General features: G+C 48.8%; 1 protein-coding gene across 1 annotated transcript in view; it reads right to left on the bottom strand.

Moving 5' to 3' along the window:
• KIFAP3 (kinesin associated protein 3) overlaps window positions 1-22,071 on the bottom strand; it is a 1,322,278-nt gene that overhangs the window by 735,285 nt on the left and 564,922 nt on the right. The window contains exon 13 of the mRNA XM_085654829.1: window positions 12,524-12,636. Coding sequence (XP_085510955.1) covers window positions 12,524-12,636 — 113 coding nt within the window. The remainder of the gene's footprint in view (window positions 1-12,523; window positions 12,637-22,071) is intronic.

Here is a 22,071-nt window from a genome sequence, read left to right as displayed (position 1 = left end):
CGCACAGTTTTTACTGCCATGTCGACCTGGCATGTGTCCCCACTTGCCAGGCCTCAACCTTCCCTTTTCATACCTGTAAGGCACCCCTTAGGTAGGCCTAAAGTACCCCCATGCAGTGCATGTGAAAGATAGGACATGTCCTTGCGTATGTGACATGTCCTGATAGTGAAATACTGCTAATTTCAGTTTTCACTATTGAAAGGCTATCTGTCCCATAGGCTAACATGGAAGTTGCCTTGTAACTTCTTACAAGTATAACCCTATATTGGGACAGAACAGAGAAATGGTGTTTAGGCTCCTGAACTCAATTTAATAAAATCTGTTTAGGGAGATGGTTTTTAAAGTGTGTATTTGAAAATGGCAGTTTTAGAAAGTAGGCATTTACTTGTTTAACCATTCTGTGTACCTCTACTAGGTTGTGTATTGACTGTCTGGTTTTGGAGTTACAGGAGCTGGGGATGTGCATTCACTGTAGACAGACACAATGGGGGGGAAGGGGTGTCCTGTCTTTCATGGGTGACTTATAGTTGGGCTGAATGGGCCTGGTCTGCCTATAGAGTGGTGTGAGGAGTTTTCACTAGCACCTCAATAGGCACCGTTTCCTCTGCATAATGCGGTCTCCACCTCCTGTAGGGATGCTTGGTCAGAGAGGGCAGAACTGGTATGAACTGGCCAAAGAGACCCTTGCCACAAAGAGAAAATGTGGTATAAATATTGGGACCCTGACCTCAGGACTTTAGAACTCTTTTGGCTCAAGGAACCTGCCAGGAAGAAAAGCTAGAGAAGTTCTGGAGGAGGAACTGCCACTTTGCTGTGTGCTTTGCTGGGTTAGCCTGCAATGGCTGCTTCTGTCTTGAGCAGAGGAAGGAGTGGACTGAGCTTTTCTGCAACTTCTTTGTTTGAATTTCTCCAAGGGCTTGAGGTAGAGCTTGCCCCCTGTTCAAGAAGTCTCAGGAACAGCAAAGACTAAGTTCATCTGCGACCAGTACTGGGAACTGCGTGTTTTGTGCTGCAACAGAAGAAAAAGCAATCCAATGCCGTTGCTGGCTCCAAGTTCTGAAGGCACGGCAGAGCGCACCGCCATTCTTCACACCGCAGCCCTGGTCTCACCGACGCCGCTGGAAGCCGTCATTGAGCCTCTGCCTGCACCATGACCTGAGGGCACCGCAAGCCGCACCGCTGCACTTCGCACTGCGCCCAGACACCCGCTGATGCCAGGGCTCCTGAATTAAACCGCATAGAGGTCGTTCTGCAACGCGTGTGGCCCGATGACCCCTGCACCGACCACAGAAACCGACGCCGGCTCTTCGGGGCTCATCGTGAGATCAACGACAACGTGCATTTCTATAGGTACTGTTTGCGGGTCTTCCGACACTGTAGCTGGCCTCCGATGCCGCAATCAGCCAGAACTGCTTGAATTTGTTGTTCACGATGCCATGATAGCCCTGGGCGGAGCTAGCGACTTGAAGCATTTCAAGTCTATTTTTGCCTATTGATATTTCTAAGAACTGGAGCGTAGATTTTTAGAATTATTTTGTCTCGTCTTGAACAGATTAAATATTGGATATTTCTCTAAAACTGGTGCGGTGTCCTTTTGTCGTGTTCTCACTGTATTACTGCTGGTTATGAGTGAATGCTTTACACATTGCCTCTGAGATAAACCTGGTTGCTCATGCAAGGCTACCAAGGGGGTGAGCAGGGGTTATTTTAGAGTGTATTCCCCTTATCCTGTCTAGGAAAAAGGGTCTCTACTTGGACAGGGTAACAACCTGCCAACTAGAGACCCCCATTTTTAACATATCAGCAATTTCATTATGATTCTCACTGTCAGAGGACACAATGTCTGGTAATTGAGAAACAGCTTTTGAAATGCCAATACTCTCTCCAGGATGCTGTGGCTCCTAGGGTAGCTTGAGTTTCTAGAAGGCATAAGCATGACTTCTTTCCACTGAGTGTAAAGTCTAACTCATGAAGAAGAAGAATGGTTTGTTTGGTTCAGCCCATGATCATTGGACACCTATGTTTTAAAAAGAGCAACTCGTGGGACATGCATGGATCTCACCACTTTTTCTTACCCCAAATACCAAGCAAATGTCAAAGTGCGGATCAAAAAACTCAGGCTTCTCACATTTATGTAAAACCATTCCATTCAGGAACTTGCTGCCATTAGCAAAAGTTAAGCCTCCAACATTTGCACATCACATAATTAGGTGGGCCTATTGTATCGAACATGAACCGGTCAAAGCTGAGACCAGGTGAAGTAAATGCAGTCTCAATGTAGTCTTCATGTAGTTACAGTTTTTGTTTTATCTTGACATGCACCCACCCACACATGCAGAGTACACTTTTTCCTGGACAAATGTAGGAATGTCGGATGGTAAGAAATTTGCCGTTGTAAGTCCTGTGGGCAAATGAACGTTTTGGACTGCCATATGGGCATATGTAAGGAACACCCAGTAAGAAAATGTACTGGGATTAATACAATCAACGCCACACTGGATTACTATGGGCCTCTCGTTGTCAAATGCCATGAGTTTGCAGGGCTTCCCAGGTGTCAGCTGACAAATATTGCAGTCATCCCTCATGGAAAATTAGAAGAAATTGGGATTTTTTATACAGGCAAGCAGAGAGGAGGTAACCCCCACCCCTTTCCATTCTGCCTCCACAGAGAAGCAGAATGACTGGTAGCCGCAGGTCGTGGTTTGCCAGATACCAAGATCCCAAATAACATTCCCTGGTTTCTTGTCAGCTTCCAACCTAATGGGGTCGAAAGGTTAAGGTAAACCTGATTCTACCACCCAAGAGGCTGAAAACCTGTATAGCGTTCAGGGGTTTGGGAGAAAGTGAATTGCCAGGATAGGCCAGAGCCTACCCAATAAAGTTTTTAAAACAATCCATGGTGTCTTGTGGGCTTTCTCTCCTCATTGAAACAGGAAAATTAGGGATAAATCTCCCAAAACCTTACATAATAAAGAAAACTGATCCTTACATAGTCTAGTGCCGGGTTCAGCCCCTTGGTTATGCACACTGGGTATAACCCAGCTTACAATCTGCCTTCCAGGAGAAGAAAAACTTTTTGGGCACCTGGAGTTAAGTGGTGCGTCCCGATGAAAATATAGAACAGCCCTTGTCTGATAACTCATTTAAACAAGCATTGGCAGAGTGTCTCCTCGTGTCTGCATCCGTCTGTCAGAGGGATGGTGTGTGCATAGCATCAGTCTGTGTGTTCACCTGAGAGTCGAGGGACAGAGTTCTGGTGAAAGCATGTGTGCGTGTGAAAAAAAATAAGTTATCTGTCGCAAGCAACAAAATACTGGGGGGGAGGGGTTGTAAATACACCTGTTATGATTTTGTGCGAGTAATCGTGCATATGTTTATTTTCACTTGCTCACGAGCATGTGCTTATTGTAGGAGTTTCCATGGAAGGCTTGGTGAACAAATGCTTGTAAGAATGAACTAGTAGATGCTATTGGCGGAAGGGTTAGGTCGAGATAGACGGTGATGAACGTGAAGCGTGAATGCATTAATAAAATGGCACAAGCACAAGGGACATACGGTGTCAAGAAAAGGTGTATTAGCCATAGACGGCACTGCACGTAGAAATCTTGCAGGCCTAGTCTTCTCATGCCACTTGTTCTGGTGTTACCTGGTGCACACACTAGTCCATTGTCATGGCCCTTGATGATCCACTGCTTGAAATAAAGAGGTGAGTGAGCAGAAAGGCATTGAGCACCCCTGAAAACTGCAGGTGGAAAAATGAGCAGAGGCCTTTCATTGTGAGGTGTGGGGAACCAACGGGGAGAGAACTTGTGCTCCCCAGGGGTAGGAAGGCATTTAGGGGTGAGATGAGATGCTGGGGAGAGCATTGCCACGCTCTCCTTTCCTCTGAGCCACCTTCTATGTTAATGGTGCCTGTTCGCAGGAGATGGACACCCATTGTTTATACTGGGCCATCAACGGATGTGTAAAACAATAATGCAGGTGAGAATAGTGCCAGAGCAGCAGTCCTGCCACCCTCCTTACATCATGCCTCCAAATAGGACACCTGTTAATGCAGTGTATTCACAGGAAGGGGACACACTTGGTTTATATGCAGTGGGGGTGCGGTCCAAGAGGGCAGCAGTGGATGTGAATGTTCTGATGTGAGGGCTGGTGTAGGCTGGAACCTCTGTCTGTGCAGAGATTACTACAGGCTCACTAGAAAGGGGCTTAGATGACAATCTGTAGCAATTTTTGGCCTCCCTAGAGACATACGGTGACTGTCATGAAACATTCATTGCAAACGCAAGGCGATGATGGACAGAGCGCTGAAACTTTTTAGGGCTAACCTGGGGGGAGTGTGGTCACTGTTGAGCCAGTAAGGATAAGATGCAATTTTGAACTGTGTGACTCGCGTAACATGGCCTTGGGGACCTTAACCACTGAAAGGAGATCAATCATCAGAGATGCCAACCTCCGAACTGGGGAAGCGGGCTCAAGCCCCGGCATCAGCTCCCCTGCTCCCACAGAAATGCAGAGACATGCTCATCCGAAATGCAAAAAAAGCCATATCACAAAGTTTATCAGCACCAAACACCTAGAGGAGAAAAAGCAGATACTTAAAACATGCCGGCTGAAACAAAACCAAAAACGAGGGAGTTTGTGACCACAGACAGTGGGAGGGGCGGAAGCAAAGGCAATACGGGCAGCACTTGCGCTCGGAGACAGGAGTGAATCACAGACACGCTCAAAGGGAATGCGAGGCCGTAGGCAAGCAAGAAACGTCGTAGGAATTCTCAACTCAAAAATAAAAAGAGTGCACTGAACAAACGATAAATAAATCCAAGGGTAAGGGCACATGTAACAGGGCAGTCGCCAGGTAAGTGAAAACACACCAAAAGGTGGGACAAAGAGTGACGTTTCACCAATAAAAAGAACGCAATTTAGTAGTAGAGAGGGCCTCGTTGCCTTTCTCAGTCGCTTCCTCACTAATCATTGTCTGAAAGCGTGTTTGCCATAACGGTGACATTTTAAACTTTGACTGAACTCTTTTTTAATCTTTCTCGTGCTGTTTTAATAGCGGAATCATTAGTTGAAATCTGCCGCCTAACGCATATTGCACATAGCATGATTTGCACAATTTGCATATAATGTTTTAACTTACTTACTGGGGGAGTATTTGGCTGGGGGTTTTTCTTTCTGGCATTTCAGACGCTCGACCCAAGCGGACCCGGTTGAGGCGGGTCCGCATTGCACCTGGGCTTGACGAGTCAGCAGGGTGGGCGTGGCCAATTCATTCAAAAGTGGCGCTGGGACGGCCGCGCAGCAGGCGCGCGCAGAGGGCGTGCCAAAGGCAAGCCCGTCTGCGCCCATCCGCGCCCCGTCAGCGCCCAGCGCCGGAACCCCTGCCCCTGCTCACATCCACCTTTATTGCAGAGGTGAGCTGCTGGCTTTAGATAGAGCACCATGCAGGTCCCAGGACTGGGACCCATGTGGAGAACTCTCAGAGCTTGGGCCCTGCACTAGATGTGACTTCCAGAAGGAGGGACATCACATAGGGTTGGGATTGAATAAGGTGACGAACAGCCAGCATATAGTAGAGGCAGTGAGTAAGTGCCCAGCAGACGCGCACATCACGACAAGAGCTAAAATACCGCACACGAGGCGTGGCCAAGCATGGGCTGAAGATGGCCGTGCTGTGAGGGAGCTCCGCCGTCCATCCTCGCCCGCGACTATCCTGACCACTGATCCGCTTCATCCCTCGACAGATTCCGTGACCGGAATACCAACGGACCCCATCCCGCTGGTTCCGGTGTTCGTAGCTCGCCCAACCGCGGAGAAATCGTCCCCGGAAGCCTCGTCCTTCGCCAGGGCCTGAAGCCGGGACGCACAGTGACGAGCCCAGCCGGGCCGTTGGACACCCGGCGGTGGCGCCGCAACTTGTGGGGCCGGCGAAGGGATCCTTGCCCCGAGCGGCCTGGGCGGAGACTGGGCGGACACACGGCAGCAGCAGCGCTGAGGTTGGGGAGCCGAGACTGGGCGCCGGAGCGGCACCGAAACGCTTTGACCGGGGTGAGGCGGGGCGAGCCGGCCGCGAGGGGGAAGATGGCGGCAGCTCGTCCCTAACAAAGGATTACTCCTGTTGTCCCCGCTTCACCGGGACCACTGCTTGCCCTCAGGATTGCCTGGACCTGCATCGGGGCATACTATCTACACCCCCACCTGACTGTGGCCCCTGGTGAGACGCCCTTGGCCGGCTTCCCTTTTTCACGGCGGTGGCGCGATAGCACGGCGCACCGCCGTGCTCTACTGTCGCGGCCGCTTTGGCCGCGGGGACCTGCCTGCGAGCCCGGCTCGAGGGCCATTGACCTGCTGGCGGTGTCCGCTCCCCCCTGCCCCGGCCTTTGTGATCCTGAGCCAACGGAGCGGGGAGACTCGGCAGGTTGGTGCGGCTCAGTGCAGCCTGAAACGCTCGGTCCCATACAGTTAGCAGAGACTGTTGTGCTGCCTGCGCCGACTAACTGAATAGGAGGCCCACTCATTTGGAGGGGAGCTCGGCGGGGGGTGTGGAGCTCGTGCTGGACCCCTTTTGGCTTGTTGGTGTCTGACTGTGCCCGGGAAGAACCGCACAGGTACCTGAGTTTGCCCCATTCCTAACGTGGCCTATAACAACACTAAAATCTGACGCAGTTTGGGGCATAGCTTTACGGCCCCCGTCGCACGAGTCGCCAGGGAGTGGGTGTCTAAAGCGTAGCTGAACGCGTGTGTGCCCGAGGTGGCAACTTCAAGACTCTCTGGTGATTTTTGCGGGCCGCTCCCGGATTTTCGCGGGCGCTGGTCCGTGGTGGGGGCGACTGTGGCCCGGGACCACACACCGGACACCCTGTTTGTCTGCCTTCGGAATCTGCTACCAGTGCCATGGAACCCGAGGCGCCTGTGTCTGAGTCCCGGTCCCGATCTGGGATGGACCTACCCTGTGGCTATTTTGGTACGACAGAGTCCAACATCCTGTACACCGGGTCTCAGCAGGATTGGGAGGGTGCGACTCTGAGGAGCGTGGCGGGGCGGGCGCCGGGAGCTGTGTTGGGGTACGGGGACCTTCTCGAGGCTCTCGGTGCCCTACACGCCACCTTGATTCACGGCGCCTGGGTGTTGGGGAGCAAGCTCGATGGAGTGACATCAGCGTCGGAGCAGTTGCCACCTGCCTATCCCCAGGTACGCTGGGACTTCTTACGCCGCGCACGGGGGGACAATGTCGTGACCGCCCCGGTGAATAGTGCACGCCTGGACTCTCCGGACATAATGTTAACGTGCGATCAGCTGGCGGTGGATCTGGTCGGTACCGATGGTCTTGGGCTTGAGTGGGGGGTGGTGGCCTCGACCCGTGCGCGGCCTCCGATGACCCGGGCAGCCTCCGGGCTCTGGTCGCCCGCTCTGGCTGATTCCGCCTTCCTGGGCCTGGTGTGCAGTGTAGGTCCTGGATCGGCATTGGGAAAGACGATCTTCCATGGAATTGACTGTGTCGATCTTCTGAGCCCTCTACCCTACCGGTGTGTGTTGCTTCCTGAGTTTTATTGGACTCCTCTTTCCCTGGTGACATTGGACATGGCACTGGGACGTGGGGTAGGCATGGGTGGGTTTTCAAAGAGTGGCCAAGGATGAGGCTGACCCTCCAGAGGTGGTCACCTACTAGGCGGGCGGGCTCGGGAGTTGTGTGTTCACACGGTATAATTGTTAATGTACTAAGTATGCACTGCTCCTTTCTCGACGGGGTCGATTTGGGGTTCTTTATTGTTTGCTTTATGGGACAACGTATGGTGCAAGAGGGAGAAGCCGGGGGCGTGTTCTGTAGGCCCTCCTCCAGTTTATTAATATTCTCTCAACCCCCCCCCGTCTGGTGGGGGCTCTTTTTCTACTCCCTTTCTCTGTTTCTTCTATATTTCGGGTCTGGTTCCGGGGCGACAGGCACACTGCTGGGGGGAGGGGCCGTACTCATCTGCAGAGGTGCAGGGTGGGGGGTTGGGGGGGGGATTCTTTAGTCTTTCGTCTCCTTTTTCCATGGCCTCTTTTTCTTCTCTTATTCTTTCCTGTCCTTTTCCTGGGATCAGTAGGATAGAACTCCGTTGTTGTCAATCGCTGCTGTCTCCGGAGTGCCATAATTTCCGTGGAGTTTCCTGGGTCTTGGGGCAGGGGGTTGCAGACGCAATGGCCGTGTCCTTTCTCTACATCCTCAATTTCCTGTTTCAAGTGCCATTGCTAAGATAGATTGCTGTATATTGTTGACATTCATCGCTCTGCCTGCCATTTTTCGTTATCTGGGAAACTGTTTGGCACCTGATCCTTTCATCCTTTCATTATAAAATGTAAACCTTTATTATCCTGGTCTCTTACCTGGGCTGTTCAAGATTGAGAGTCTGCTAGCGACGAGATTTTGCTCCCCGAGGTACTGACTGTGATAGCCTTGCTTGCTGTGATTCTACTGTCTAGCGGCCGGCCCCGGGGGTTGTAGGCCCATATGTGTAATTGATTACGATGTCAATAAAGGTTTCAAAAAAAATAAATAAATAAATAAATAAAATACCGCACACGTTAAGCTGCATCTTGGTAAACGTACGCTCCTTACATATACACAGTTATCAAATTTATGACCTGATTGAGCGAAGCGCACCTGACAATCTTTTTAACCGAAACCTGGACGGACAATTCTTCTGGTCCAGACTGGAACACTGCCTTACCTAGCGGGTATGTGGTTACTTCCCAGGATAGAATAGGTAAAGGGGGGGGGGGGGGGGGGGGGGGGGAAGGAATAGCCATTGCATATGCAACACATTTAAAAATTCGTACGGAGACACACCTAGATCTTCCAGCGGAAGCTTTCTCTTTTACCATCTATGTAGGCAATTCCTACAAATGTCAAGGAGTATTAGTCTATCGTCCACCTGGGCCCAAGGCCACTTTTCCAGTAAAGCTCATGCAATTCTTAGAATCTCGGATGGACTACCATCCGTTTATGATTCTAGGTGATTTTAATTACCATCTAGAGCTTACGGATCAGCCAGAAGTGGCCGTGCTAATTGAAAATCTAGCAGCATTAGATTTCAACCAAGCAGTTAAGAGCCCGACTCATAGTTTGGGTCACACCTTAGATGGTATCTTTACCAACAACATGAACCTGGAAATAACTAATACTAGGACTCTCCCTTGGTCTGACCATAGGGCCGTTCATTTTAATATTGGGACTGGAGCACTAGCTTGCTCTCAGGGCCCCAGACTAGGTAAGCAGAAGATTAGACCATGGTCTCAGGTGACCACGGACAATCTCTGCTCCGCTCTGGGAAGTTTGCGTCTTACCCACAGCAAAGACTCTTCGGAGGCCACTTTGCTCTTCAAGGGATGGCTGGCGGCTGCGGTGGATAGGGTAGCACCTGAGAAGCTGCGTGGCTCCAGGAGAACTGAACCATCCGCGCCATGGTATAATAAAGAGCTCAAGGCCCAGAAGGGCATCTGTAGGAGGGCAGGGCGTATGTGGAGAAGGGATTACAGTGCTGAGGGTAAAGAACATTACAATTGTGCTCTCACAGCCTACAGGTTAGCAATAATCGCTGCTAAAAGCGCTTTTCTTGCCACCAAGATCAGGGAAGCCAGTAATTCGGCTAAGGAGCTCTTCAAGACCATATCTGCTCTTTCTAAGCCCCCTCAAGATAGCACATATCGGCCTGACTTAGCAACATACCAAAAATTGGCTCTGTACTTTCAGGATAAGGTTCAGACAATTCACAACGACTTCATGAGCTCCTTTACTAGCTCGGAGTGTTGCGGCCAGGAGCAGGTAGCTAGTCCTAAGGACGACACTGGCCTTAGTAACTTTCCTCCCATTTCGGTGGAGGAAACGTGTAGGTAGATTACTTTAATAAAATCAGGATCACCTTTGGATCCATGCCCCCATCAGTATTTCATCGTGCGGCAGAGGTTATTGCAGTAGAGCTGTCTCCGCTAATCAATCAAGTAATCGAGTCTGGTAGTTACCCTTTAAGCTGGAAGAGGGCAATAATTAGACCATTGTTAAAAAAAAACACCTTGGATCCTCTTATCTTAAAGAACTACCGTCCGATTGCTGCACTTCCTATGGCGGCTAAGCTCATGGAGAGGGAGTTAAACCGGGTTCCAACAGAATATTTGGTCTCCCATGATCTGCTTGACTCCTCTCAGCACGGTTTCCATGCTCAGCACTCCACGGAATCAGCACTCCTAGTGGCAGCGGAGAAAATTTGTGGTATAGTGGACGGGGGAGGCAGGGCAGTGCTGGTGATGTTAGATTTGTCAGCTGCCTTCGACACTGTCAACCACACGGTGTTGAGGCGGAGGCTTCAGGAGATTGGTGTTCAGGGAACCGCTCTGTCCCTCCTTTCCTCTTTTTTGGAAGGTAGGGAGCAGAGTTTGCTATGGGATGGTCTGCAGTCTAACACTTTCCATCTACCCTGTGGGGTTCCGCAGGGTTCTGCCTTATCACCAACGCTTTTTAACATCTATATAGCCCCCCTGGCCAAGCTCATTAGGAAATATGGTTTTACCATAATTTCCTATGCCGACGATTCCCAGCTCATAGTCTCGACTGTGGAACAATCAAACGATGTGGCTTCTAATTTTCATAGCTGCCTGTCTGAGATTATGAGCTGGATGCGGGAGAGTTTCCTGAAAATTAACACAGAGAAGACGGAGATCGTAGTTTGGCCAGGGCAGCCCCGTGTGGAATGGATCTTGGTGGCCGGTGGAGTCGGAGGAGTGCCCTAGTCCTGTGCATAAAGTCAGGAACCTGGGTATGCTCTTTGACAATCAGCTCAATTTCTCAGCACACGTCAGCAACCTCGCTTCATCATGTTCCTTTTTAATAAGGACTCTGCAGAAGATTCTTCCTTTCATCGAACCTGACCTTCGCAAGACGGTGGTGGTTGCTCTTGTATTATCGAGACTTGACTACTGCAACGCCTTGCTGTTAGGGATAAATAAGACTCAGATGAAGAGGTTGCAGACTGCAGAATGCTGCTGCAAGACTTCTGATAGATGTTCCCACAGACCAATCTATCTCTGGTGGCATTAAAACATTACACTGGCTCCCAATCCAGCAGCGTATAGAATTCAAGGCTATATGTTTAGTACATAAGGCTATATTTGGAGGAGGAGCCAAGGATGTTCAGAAGTTTTTCATTCCTTATGTACCCGGCCGGGTCTTAAGGTCCGCTACACAAAGCCTCATCAAGATAAATCGGATACGCAAAGTCAGATGGGGTGGCAGAGCCTTCTCTTTCCGTGCCGCTGGTCTTTGAAATAAGCTTCACTGCTCTATGAAATCATTAGGCAATCATCAAGCTTTCAGAAAACGGTTAAAAACATGGCTCTTTAATGAGACTCGCTGATGAAGATGTTTCTCCCTCTCTCTCTACCAGCGCCAAGACGCTCCGGCATTCGTTGCGCTATACAAATGACTATCCTATCCTGACTATCCTAGAAAGGCACATAAAACAACAAATGGCAAATGGTGGGCGTAGTCTAAGCCAAAAGAGGGATTACAGCATGCCTCACAGAGCAGCGCATGCGCACTACCTCTAGGCTCAACCTAAAAAGGAATCCCTTGTTTCTAGCGGTGCTTTCCGCCTCCTTACACCACCAGTGGGCAGATGGACAGTAAAATCCCTAATTTGCCTCCCAGGAGGCATTACGACTGTGTGGGCCCCTTGGTGGTGGGGAGCAGCCGCCCAATGATAGAACTCGGATTTCTAAATGTATATAATCCCTGGTGTCTAGTGGACTTTCTACCCCTTGGGGGACACAGGGGAGTATACATCTCAACCAGTCCCATACCAGGGGGCGCTTCGCACATGATAATGAAATTAGTGGTCTAATGATGTGTAATCTTGCTCAGCGATCGCCCTCTTGTGGCGATCCCAAAGCAGGAATCTACTAGGGACAGGTACCATTGGAAAGGGGGAGAATTTACCCTTTCTAATGAGACCTTTCCTGTCCAAATCATGACATAAGTGTGCATAGTGTGCTGCTCGTCATTAAAAAAAAAAAAGGAAAAAAAAGCCCCAGGCTACAGGGAATGCTTTTTCTTGCAGTCAAACGTGGGGGTCTAAGAGGCAAGCACCCGAAAGATTGCTAGGCCTAGGTGCTTGGATGGAACCCTCCCATTCACAGTGGCAGATGATTTATGCTGTGGAAAGGGAGATCATGTCCATAGCCCCCAAATGGTTAAGTGTATTTGCCACACCGGATGATGCACTTAGGTCTCAGGCAGATGAGAATCTTTAAGTAAAAAGGGAGGTCTAGCGCCCATGCGATGGATGTGGGCCCTCTGCCCACTTTGGGTGGGGGGGGAGGAGGGGGGGCTAAGGTCCACCTGGAATACCTGAAACGAGGCTTGGAACCTTTCATGATTTAAATAGGAGATTCTGGCAAAAGGTGCTGCATTTGATACTGTGCATAAAAGATGCAACATGGTGATACACATCACAAAATCAAAAACATTTACTACAAAAACACTTACTATGAACATTTTTTTGGTTGACCCGTCGTGCTGGGAAATGTTTCTAATCATCTTCATCATCAATGGATCTTTGAATTTCAGAGCCCGTTTCATTAACATCTTTAGGCCATTTCCTTAAAATAAAATAGTTGAAAAGATGCTTTAAAGTATTTCTGGCCTCAGCCTTACTACTCTAGACTCTAATAATGTAAGAAAATTACCCAATTGGGGAATAAGATTATGATCAAGATGTGTGAGAGTATACTGAAAGACCGTGATAGAGGAAGTCCTGGTCATGCCTCCTAATATTAGAGCACACAAACACATTCCCCAAAAAAAACTCAAATTGAAAAGAAGTTAAGGTGAATTAATTTGTTGCCATCAAAACTAAAAAGTCAGGAAATTAATATTTTAATGTGCTGCCTTCACCCTTTTGTAGTGAATCAACCTCAACTCCCATGCCTTTTAGTTATTCTGAAAGGTTGAAATGAGAAGGTGTGGAAGTAAGAATAAGAGCAAGTGTGTGTGGGGTGTATGTGTTCGGGCACCACACAAAAATACAATAGGTTCTCATTTTGATTCCTTTGTGGCAGCCCCCTTACTTCAATTATACAAGTACAACTCTTTTATCCTAAATCAGTGGTTCTTAGCCTGTGGTTCGGAGCCTCCTTGGGGTCTGCAAATCCTTTTCAGGGGGTTCGCAGCTACTTAGAAAATAAAAGAATATTAATAGACTAATAAAGTTTATATAAATAAAGAAGCAAAATGTAAATTAAAAAATTTAAACCGTTCTGTAAATGTGAAGGAACTTAAAATTAGATGCTACAAATTCAGTAAGTATCCTCAGATTGATTTGTAGGAGCAGTGAAAATGCATCACACAGAACAAATTATGGACAATGAGTGGCCTCAACTGAATTTAAAAGAAGATTCCCATTAAAATTTAGATTTTTCATATTTGTGAATTAAATATATTTCATGATTTTGTGTATGTGATGAATGCTTTTCTCTGTATGTTTTGTGGATTGTTTAGCAGTTCAAATCATCAGAAATGCTTATTCCAATACAGATTAAATGGGGGTCCACAGAAGTCAAAAGGTTATGAACCACTGCCCTAATTCGTACCCTTCCCCTATATCTACTAAGAACTTATCACATGAACACGTCAATGAACAACATTTCATGGATACTCAAGCACATACATTTAATCTAAGAGTTCTCAATTTCTATAAAAGGAGCACGGTTGTCAAGTCTCAGCTTTACAACAGCTGCGGCCAGAGAGAAAATCAATCCACTTTTACATGCGCCACTTAGCATGTTGTGTCCCAGCAAACTGCGAGGCTTCATTGCAGCAGATTACACTGGGATCTTAACTTACATTTAATCTCCTATCCTTTGAATTCTCCACAAATCAGGATATATTTTTAAATGCACAGAGGGTGCCTATGTGCAACCCCAAAAGCCCTACAAATCAGTCCTCAAATGTCTTGCATGACACACCCTCCCTCCCTTTTTTTTGTCAGTCCAACTGGGTAAACAAAGTCTTGAAGCCCTGGACTTCCCTCTGCTGCCTAGCTGATTTTCTGTGGCCTCTGGAGTTCTCTCCCCCCACCCCCAAACTACCTCCCTTTCTGTGGAGACTAGTAACCAGGATGAGGTGGAAAATACGTCGGAGCTTAACCCTAGGAAGCTCCACCTCGTAGTTAGCTTTTGTGAAAGAAGTACTCACCATGCAAAAGCAGCAGGATATTTAACTGGTGAAAGTACTCTGTGTTAAATCCACTACATACTATCTAACTAAACCAAAGTACCTATTCACAAGAGTAATTATACATATATTTACTCATGTGCATATTTACTACTATACCTTCAGTCTTTTGCTATTCACAATTTCAGAGATTTGAGTTGCACCTAGGTGTAGACTTGCATGTCTCCACTCCATCAAATCAGGAGGGTGGAGCCACCTACAACTGGTTTTACGGGGGTAAAGTTATTACTGGTAAGTTTGCCCATGTAGGTGTAAATCTCTGCCACCGTGCCTTAGATCTCCATGTGGAAGCATAATGGGAAAACTATTTACTGTATATTTAAAGAAAATGAATATATTATTGTAAAATAAAAATGTAAAGTGATATTGTTTTTTTTAACTTCATGCTAATAAAATAAAATGCTAAAGGACATTAACACATCAATTTAAATTAGTATAAGCTAATTCATTTTAGTATAAAATGTATAAATAATATTTAACTATAAATAAAATTAAAGAATTTCGACCCTCACTACCATTTTCATTTAATATGAAGTAAATTATGTTAAGAAAATCATGTTTACTGGAAATTATAATAAGACTATTTTTTTTTATTAAGTTCACTTAAATGCCATTATGCAATTAACTGAACATTGGTTCCTATAAGGTGTTATTTTATTTCCCTGCCCCCTGTTGTCTACAAAAGTGTTTTGCAGTACCTGTGAGAGGGCATGTGTTGGGCTTGGCTTACTCTGAGGCTGGGATGAAGTACATTTACAGCTGTTTTGACCCTTTTAGAGCTGCAGTAACAATGCTACTCCACGTACTACAAAAAATGCAATATTTGAATAGGCCTCCCTTCCCACTGTTTAATAAGTCCCGACCCTTGGACTAAAGATTCCAATAGTGAATGGACATACAAACCTGTCCATGACGTACCAGCAACGTCCAGGGATTGATTATGTATGGGCCTAGAATGGGGGTTCACTATAAATGCAGGACGGCGTAGGGGAAATCGCCAATATTTTTCATTCTTTACACTTGTCCATAAATGATCTGTGCAGAAAAACTTTAAATTGGACCTATATAAGTTCTTCCTCAGGCAGATGCCTGTGCAGTCTACAATAGCAGGGAGTACAACAGTCCTAGCATAATCTTCTGCCAATATAACTATAGTATACCTACAAAAAAACACAAATTAAAACCTTAATTGACAACACTCACAACAAGATTCACAACTATAGAATAAAGGAGTAGCTGTTTCTCCATGCCGGTCCATCATACCTATATTCATGCTGATACCTGCCAGCATAGGGAAAGAATAACTGAGAATCCAACACTGTGACAGAGAAGAACAAGTTACTTACCTTCGGTAACGCTTTTTCTGGTGGATACAGTATCTGCCTGTGGATTCCTCACCTTGTGAATATCCCCTTCGCCAGCAGCATTCGGAAACTTTTGTAGCAGTCCACGCCGATGAGGTCAAAGACGACATCACAGAGACACGGCTCCGCTCGCGACTCCGCTGACGTCACCGGCTCCATAAGAAGACCTCGTCGGCGTGATGACATCAGTTCCGCCCTTTTTTCCGTGCCATCAAGCCACACGGACGGACTGACAGCAATATACACACAGTATACACAGTACATAATAATTACCAGCCAAAGAGTAGCATATCTTGATGCACAAGACAATCCATCTGGAAAGGGTGCTCTTGTGCACCGCTCGACCTTTCCTGCAGCCAACAAAGCCCACGAAGAGCTGGTCATCAACTCTGAAGCCTTTAGTCCTGTCCAGGTAGAAGCTCACCGCCCTCTTAGGGTCCAAGCGGTGGAGTCTCTCCTCCTCCTTGGAAGGGTGAGGGGGAGGATAGAAGGTAGGAAGGGTAATGGACTGCCCCAGATGGAAGGGAGTTACCACCTTAGGCAAAAATGCAGCCCTGGTCCTGAGTACCATTCTTTCAGCATGAATGGTCAAGAACGGGGGTTTTGAACTTAGAGCTTGAAGCTCACTTACACTCCTTGACGAGGTGATTGCAATGAGAAAAACCGTCTTAAAAGACAACAGTCTCAAGGGACACTTGTGTAAGGGCTCGAAGGGAGAACCCATAAGATAAGTCAAGACAAGGTTTAAGTCCCATTGAGGCACAATAAAGGGAGTAGGAGGAAACCGGTTTGTGAGGCCCTTAAGAAAACGAAGAACAATAGGTGATTTGAATAATGACGGCTGATCCGGCAAACAGAGGAAAGCCGACAAAGCCGATAAGTATCCTTTTACAGTAGCCACAGCAAAGCCTTGCTGAGCAAGAGAAAGGGCAAACTGCAGAATGTCAGATAAACGAGCCTTCAAAGGATCAATTGACTTCTCCCCACACCAGAGAACAAATTTAGACCACCTATAGGAATAGATAGATTTGGTGGAATGACGTCTGGCAGACAAAATTACATCTACCACATCAGATGGGAGAGAAAAAGAGTTCAGGTTGCCCCGTTCAATCTCCAGGCATGAAGGTGTAAGCTCTGGAGGTGGGGGTGTAGAACCTACCCCTCCGATTGAAAGAGGTCTGCCCTGAGAGGGAGAAGGAGCGGAGGGCACGAGGAGAGGTGGAGAAGATCTGAATACCACACCCTTCTTGGCCAATCCGGGGCGATCAATATGACTTGGGCCCGGTCTTGGCGAATCTTCCTCAGAACCCGAGGAATCAAGGGTATGGGAGGAAACGCGTAAAGGAGTCGTGAGCCCCAACTCAACTGAAACGCGTCCCCCCAACGCTCCCTGCATCGGATACTGGAGACTGCAGAATAACGGGCAGTGAGCATTTTCGTGGGTGGCGAACAGGTCCACCCGAGGAGTCCCCCACATCCAAAAGACGTGACGAACCACCTCCGGATGGAGCCTCCACTCGTGGTCGGCGGAGGACTGCCGACAGACTGTCCGCACGCACGTTCAGCACCCCGGCCAGATGATTGGCCATCAGACAAATCTGATGGTCCTGAGCCCAGGACCATAGACGCAGGGCCTCTCTGCAGTGACAAAGTGACCCCCACTCCTCCCTGCTTGTTGACATAACACATCGCGGTAGTGTTGTCCGTCAAGACTTGAACAGACTGACCGCGAAGGGAAGGGAGAGTAGCCTTGAGTGCCAAACGTATCGCCCGTAACTCCAGAAGGTTGATGTGAAGCAACCTTTCCTCGGGAGACCAAAGACCCTTGATCTCCAGATCCCCCAGATGCGCACCCCACCCTAAAGTGGATGCGTCCGTTATCACTGTGGCCACCGATGGAGGTAGATGGAAGGGCTTTCCTTGGGACAGATTGCCCTCCACGCTCCACCAAGACAGATCCGCTGCAGCTTCTCTGAAGATCCTCACAGACTCCCTGAGATCTCCTTTGTGCTAATACCACTGCCTGCGGAGGCACCACTGGAGCGCCCTCATGTGCCAGCGTGCATGGTTGACCAACAGAATGCAGGAAGCAAACAGACTGAGCAGACGAAGGACCTTCAGGACTGGAATGACCGCTCCATTGCAAAATAAAGGAATCATTTCCTATATGTCGAGAATCCTTTGAGGCGGAGGGAATGCTCGACACACAGTAGTGTCCAGTACCGCACCTATGAACAGGTTGCGCTGAGAGAGCACCAGGTGAGATTTGGGCACTTTTATCGAAAAACCCAATTTGAACAACAGCTGAGTTGTATCCTGCAGATGAGGTAGCACCTTCTCTGGCGACTCCGCTTTGATCAGCCAGTCGTCCAGATAGGGGAAAACGGAAATCCCCGACCTTCTGAGATGGGCTGCCACCACTGCCATCACCTTCGTGAAGACTCGGGGTGCAGTAGTAAGACCAAACGGAAGGACCGCAAACTGATAATGTTGCGACCCTACCGTAAACCGGAGATACTTCCTGTGCGATTTCAGGATGGGGATGTGGAAATACGCATCCTGCAAGTCGATCGACACCATCCAGTCCTCCTGATTCAGCACTTGAAGAACCTGCGCAAGGGTGAGCATCTTGAACTTCTCTTGCTTCAGATAAAGATTCAAGATCCTGAGGTCCAATATCTGCCGTCCTTTTTCGGAATCAGGAAATACCGGGAGTAGCATCCTTGACCCCTCTCCTGCTCTGGAACCACCTCTATCGCACCTTTCTGTAGTAACTTCAGGACTTCCTCCTGTAGGAGAAGACGGTGGTTCTCCGAGCAAACCCCTTGACAAGGAGAGTAATTTGGAGGGAATTCCCGAAAGGGAAGGGCGTACCCATTTTCTACAAGATCTAGAACCCAAAGATCTGTAGTTACAGATTCCCAATCTTGTAAAAAATGGGTAAGCCGACCCCCCACAGGACCAACATGATCCAGAATGGCAGATCTAGGGCTGCTTTGCGATGGTGGGAGGGGCTGAAAAGGAAGAGGAAGAGGAGGAGAGTTGACGGCCACGTGTGCAACCCCTGATTCTACCTCTGTATCCTTTAGACAAAGAGCCTTGCTGCTGCTGCTGCTGTTGGGTCTGCCTGTAGGAACGAAAGGATGTCCTTCCGAAACCTCTGTACCTTTTAAAAGACCCCCTTGACTGGGACTGAAGGCCCAGAGACTTAGCCGTTGCCTTGCTCTCCTTAAAACGTTCAAGAGCAGCATCTGCCTTTTTGCCAAACAAACCAGACCCATCAAATGGCAAGTCCAACAGAGTCGATTGTACATCCTGGGAAAACTCAGAAGACTTCAGCCACACACTCCTCCTGGTGGCAAGAGAAGATCCCATGACCCTTGCCACTGAATCCGCCGTGTCCAGCCCACTTTGGATCACCTGGCGTGCTGCTGCCTGGGCATCAGTCAATATCTCATTAAAACCAACCCTATCCTCCTCAGATAGTTTTGGTGCCAGTTTTTTAGCAGAATCCATGAGCGCATGAACATAGCGTCCCAAAAGGCAAGTGGCATTTGTTGATTTTAGAGCCATGCTGTCCGATGAAGACCTTTTTGGCCGACTGGTCCAGCCTTTTAGCCTCTCTGTTCCCCGGAACCTGAGGAAAAGCACCCTTGGATTTCCCTGAACAAGCCACCTGAATCACAAGGCTCTTAGGCGATGGATGCGATGTCAAGAACTCAGGGTCCCCTGGAGCCGCTCTATACCTCCTAGCAACCATCTTAGAGACTGCAGGAGCAGAAAAAGGCTTACGCCACACCTCCAACACAGGGTCAATAATGGCCTAATTAAAAGGCAACAACGGTTCCGAAACTGCAGTAGGAGAATGCAACACTTCAGACAAAATGTTTGATTTGAACTCCGTAGTTGGCAACTGAAGATCAAGCAGTTCCGCTGCCTTCCTGATGACTGCATGATATGGAGCCACATCCTTCGAGGGTTCATCGGAAGGTGGAGTAATTTACCACTCAGGAGACAAATCCAGTCCACTAGCCTCTTTAAGCTCCTCAAACACCTCATCAGACTCCACCAGCTCTCCTTCTTCTGCTTCTTCCAGAAGGTACCTTCGCTCATCAACCACTCCCTGAGCCTCCCTTCTGGACCGAATCCGGATAAGCGGCGTCGACGGCACCGTGTTCGAATCCGACGGCGCCGAACGTGGATCCACAGGAGCAGCCAGCGTCGAACGAGGTCGAGCCGGCACCGGTGAAGAAGGAAGCGGTGTCGACGTCCTCGGCGTCGATAGATGCCAAGACGGCGTCGCCGAAAAAAACGGCATGAAAGGGGCCTGCGGATAGAGTTGCGGCACCCCCAAATTAAATGCCATTGGACCCATCGGACCCGCAGGTGTACCAGTGGTGTATATGGCTCTCGCAAACACCCCATACATAGCATTTAAAAAATGCGATGGGTCCTGACCTGGTCCAGGGAACGCAGGGTACTGGCCAGGCATCACCGGACTCGGGCCAACCGGCGCCGACGGTGGAATAAGCGGCTTCGCAGGCTCACCCGGTACTTGAAGTTCCTCAACCGGGGCGGGAGACGGAGCCGGAGATGGAGCCGGTGATGGAACCGGCGTCGGAGATAGAACCGGAGCCGGAGAAGTAGCCGGAGCCGGCGAAGCCACTGGAGAAGAAGGTCCAGGAGGCGAATCCGGAACTGGTGATGGAGAAACAGAGTCCTTTCGGCGTCGAGTTGGTGACTTCGGAGCCGAACTCTTGTCCGAGTGATGTCGAGAAGAGTGCCTCCTCTTCTTCTTGTGCTTCTTGGATCGTGAAGCATGCCCCGAAGTCGAGTTCGACGCCGACCTCGAACGTGACCTCGACCTCGTCCTCGACTTCCTTCTTCCTCTCTTTTCCTTCTTCATCCTGGCAATGAAGAGTTTCGCCTCCCTTTCTTTTAGAGCCTTGGAGCTCATCTTGCGACAGCAAGAACAACCATCCACATCGTGGTCAGATGACAAGCACCACACACAGTCGTCATGTGGATCCGTGATCGACATGTGTTTGCCACATTCACGACAGGGCTTGAACCCCGACTTCCTTGTCGACATATTTCTCGAAAGAGAAACAGAGAAACCCAGAAAAACAAAAAGTAACAGTGAAGCTACCAACAGCGATTCCCGAAAACCTTTGGCGTCGACGGTGCAGAAAAAAGGGAACTGACGTCATCACGCCGACGAGGTCTTCTTATGGAGCCGGTGACGTCAGCGGAGTAGCGAGCGGAGCCGTGTCTCTGTGACGTCGTCTTCGACCTCATCGGTGTGGACTGCTAAAAAAGTTTCCAAATGTTGCTGGCGCAGGGGATATTCACAAGGTGAGGAATCCACTGGCAGATGTATCCATCAGAAGCAGTGTTCTCGGCTAGCTTTCCATATGAAAAAGAAATAATGATGGATGGAATCCTGAACAAATTAAACATTCATCCCCATGACAGATCTGGGTTTATTCCATAATTGTTTTGCTCAACAGCAAACCCCAGTTTGGACCTAGCCATATGCAAATCACACTTGACCCTGCCCCTGATGTGAACAGTCCAGCCAGAACTGCCAGGCCAGGTCCTCCCTGAACCGGAAACAAGCATCCTGGCACTGGTTTCGGGGTATCACCCCTCATCAGCCAGGCGAGCTTGAATCCAGTGGCACAGTGAGCACGGGACCCACATCTGGGTATACCCTTCCGACTTAGGGCTCAAAAAGCACACAAAAAAGAATTATGGCTGGAATGCTGAACAAATCATTCACCTCAAGTCACAGATCTAGGTTCACTCCATCGTTTTTTTGATCACCATGCAACCCCAGTTTGAACCCAGTGATATGCAAATCTGTCTTGACCCTGCTCCCGATGGGAACAGTCCAGCTCGAACTGCCAGGTCCTCCCTGTACCAGAAACGAGCATTCTCAGGCCGGTTTTAGCATCTCAGCCATGCGAGTTTGAATCCTGTGGAACAGTAAGCATTAGGCCCACGTCTGGACATACCCTTCCCACTTAGGACGACAAAAGCAAAACAGTCCAGCCCGAACTGCCAGGCCACCTGGGAGTGGCAAACAAAAATCATGTTTGGTGTCTGGAAATAGTCCAAAAGAAGGGGAGCTGAAGGCCCCCAAAATTGTCAACTGTTGGAGGGATTGAGGTCCAGGGAATGATTAAGGCAAGTGAAGCCCTGTAGTGAGCTGTGAGGAGACAGCTGCTGCACCGATCTGGCCACTGCCTGTTTGAAGGTTTAAGTCAGCAACCCCATATGCCGTAGGGGACTCGTGAACTTTACCATATCGATCAGGCCATCGCACATTTGTAAGTGTATAAGTTGGCGACCCCATGTGCCAAAGGGGGCTGTCGTGAAGAGGAACCTACTGCAGAGCTGATCGAGCCATCACCAGAGTGAGGCGCAAAAGTGGTG

This window comes from Triturus cristatus, chromosome 4_1, assembly GCF_964204655.1.
Source record: "Triturus cristatus chromosome 4_1, aTriCri1.1, whole genome shotgun sequence".
Lineage (NCBI taxonomy): Eukaryota > Metazoa > Chordata > Amphibia > Caudata > Salamandridae > Triturus > Triturus cristatus.
This window is presented reverse-complemented; position numbering and strand designations above follow the sequence as displayed.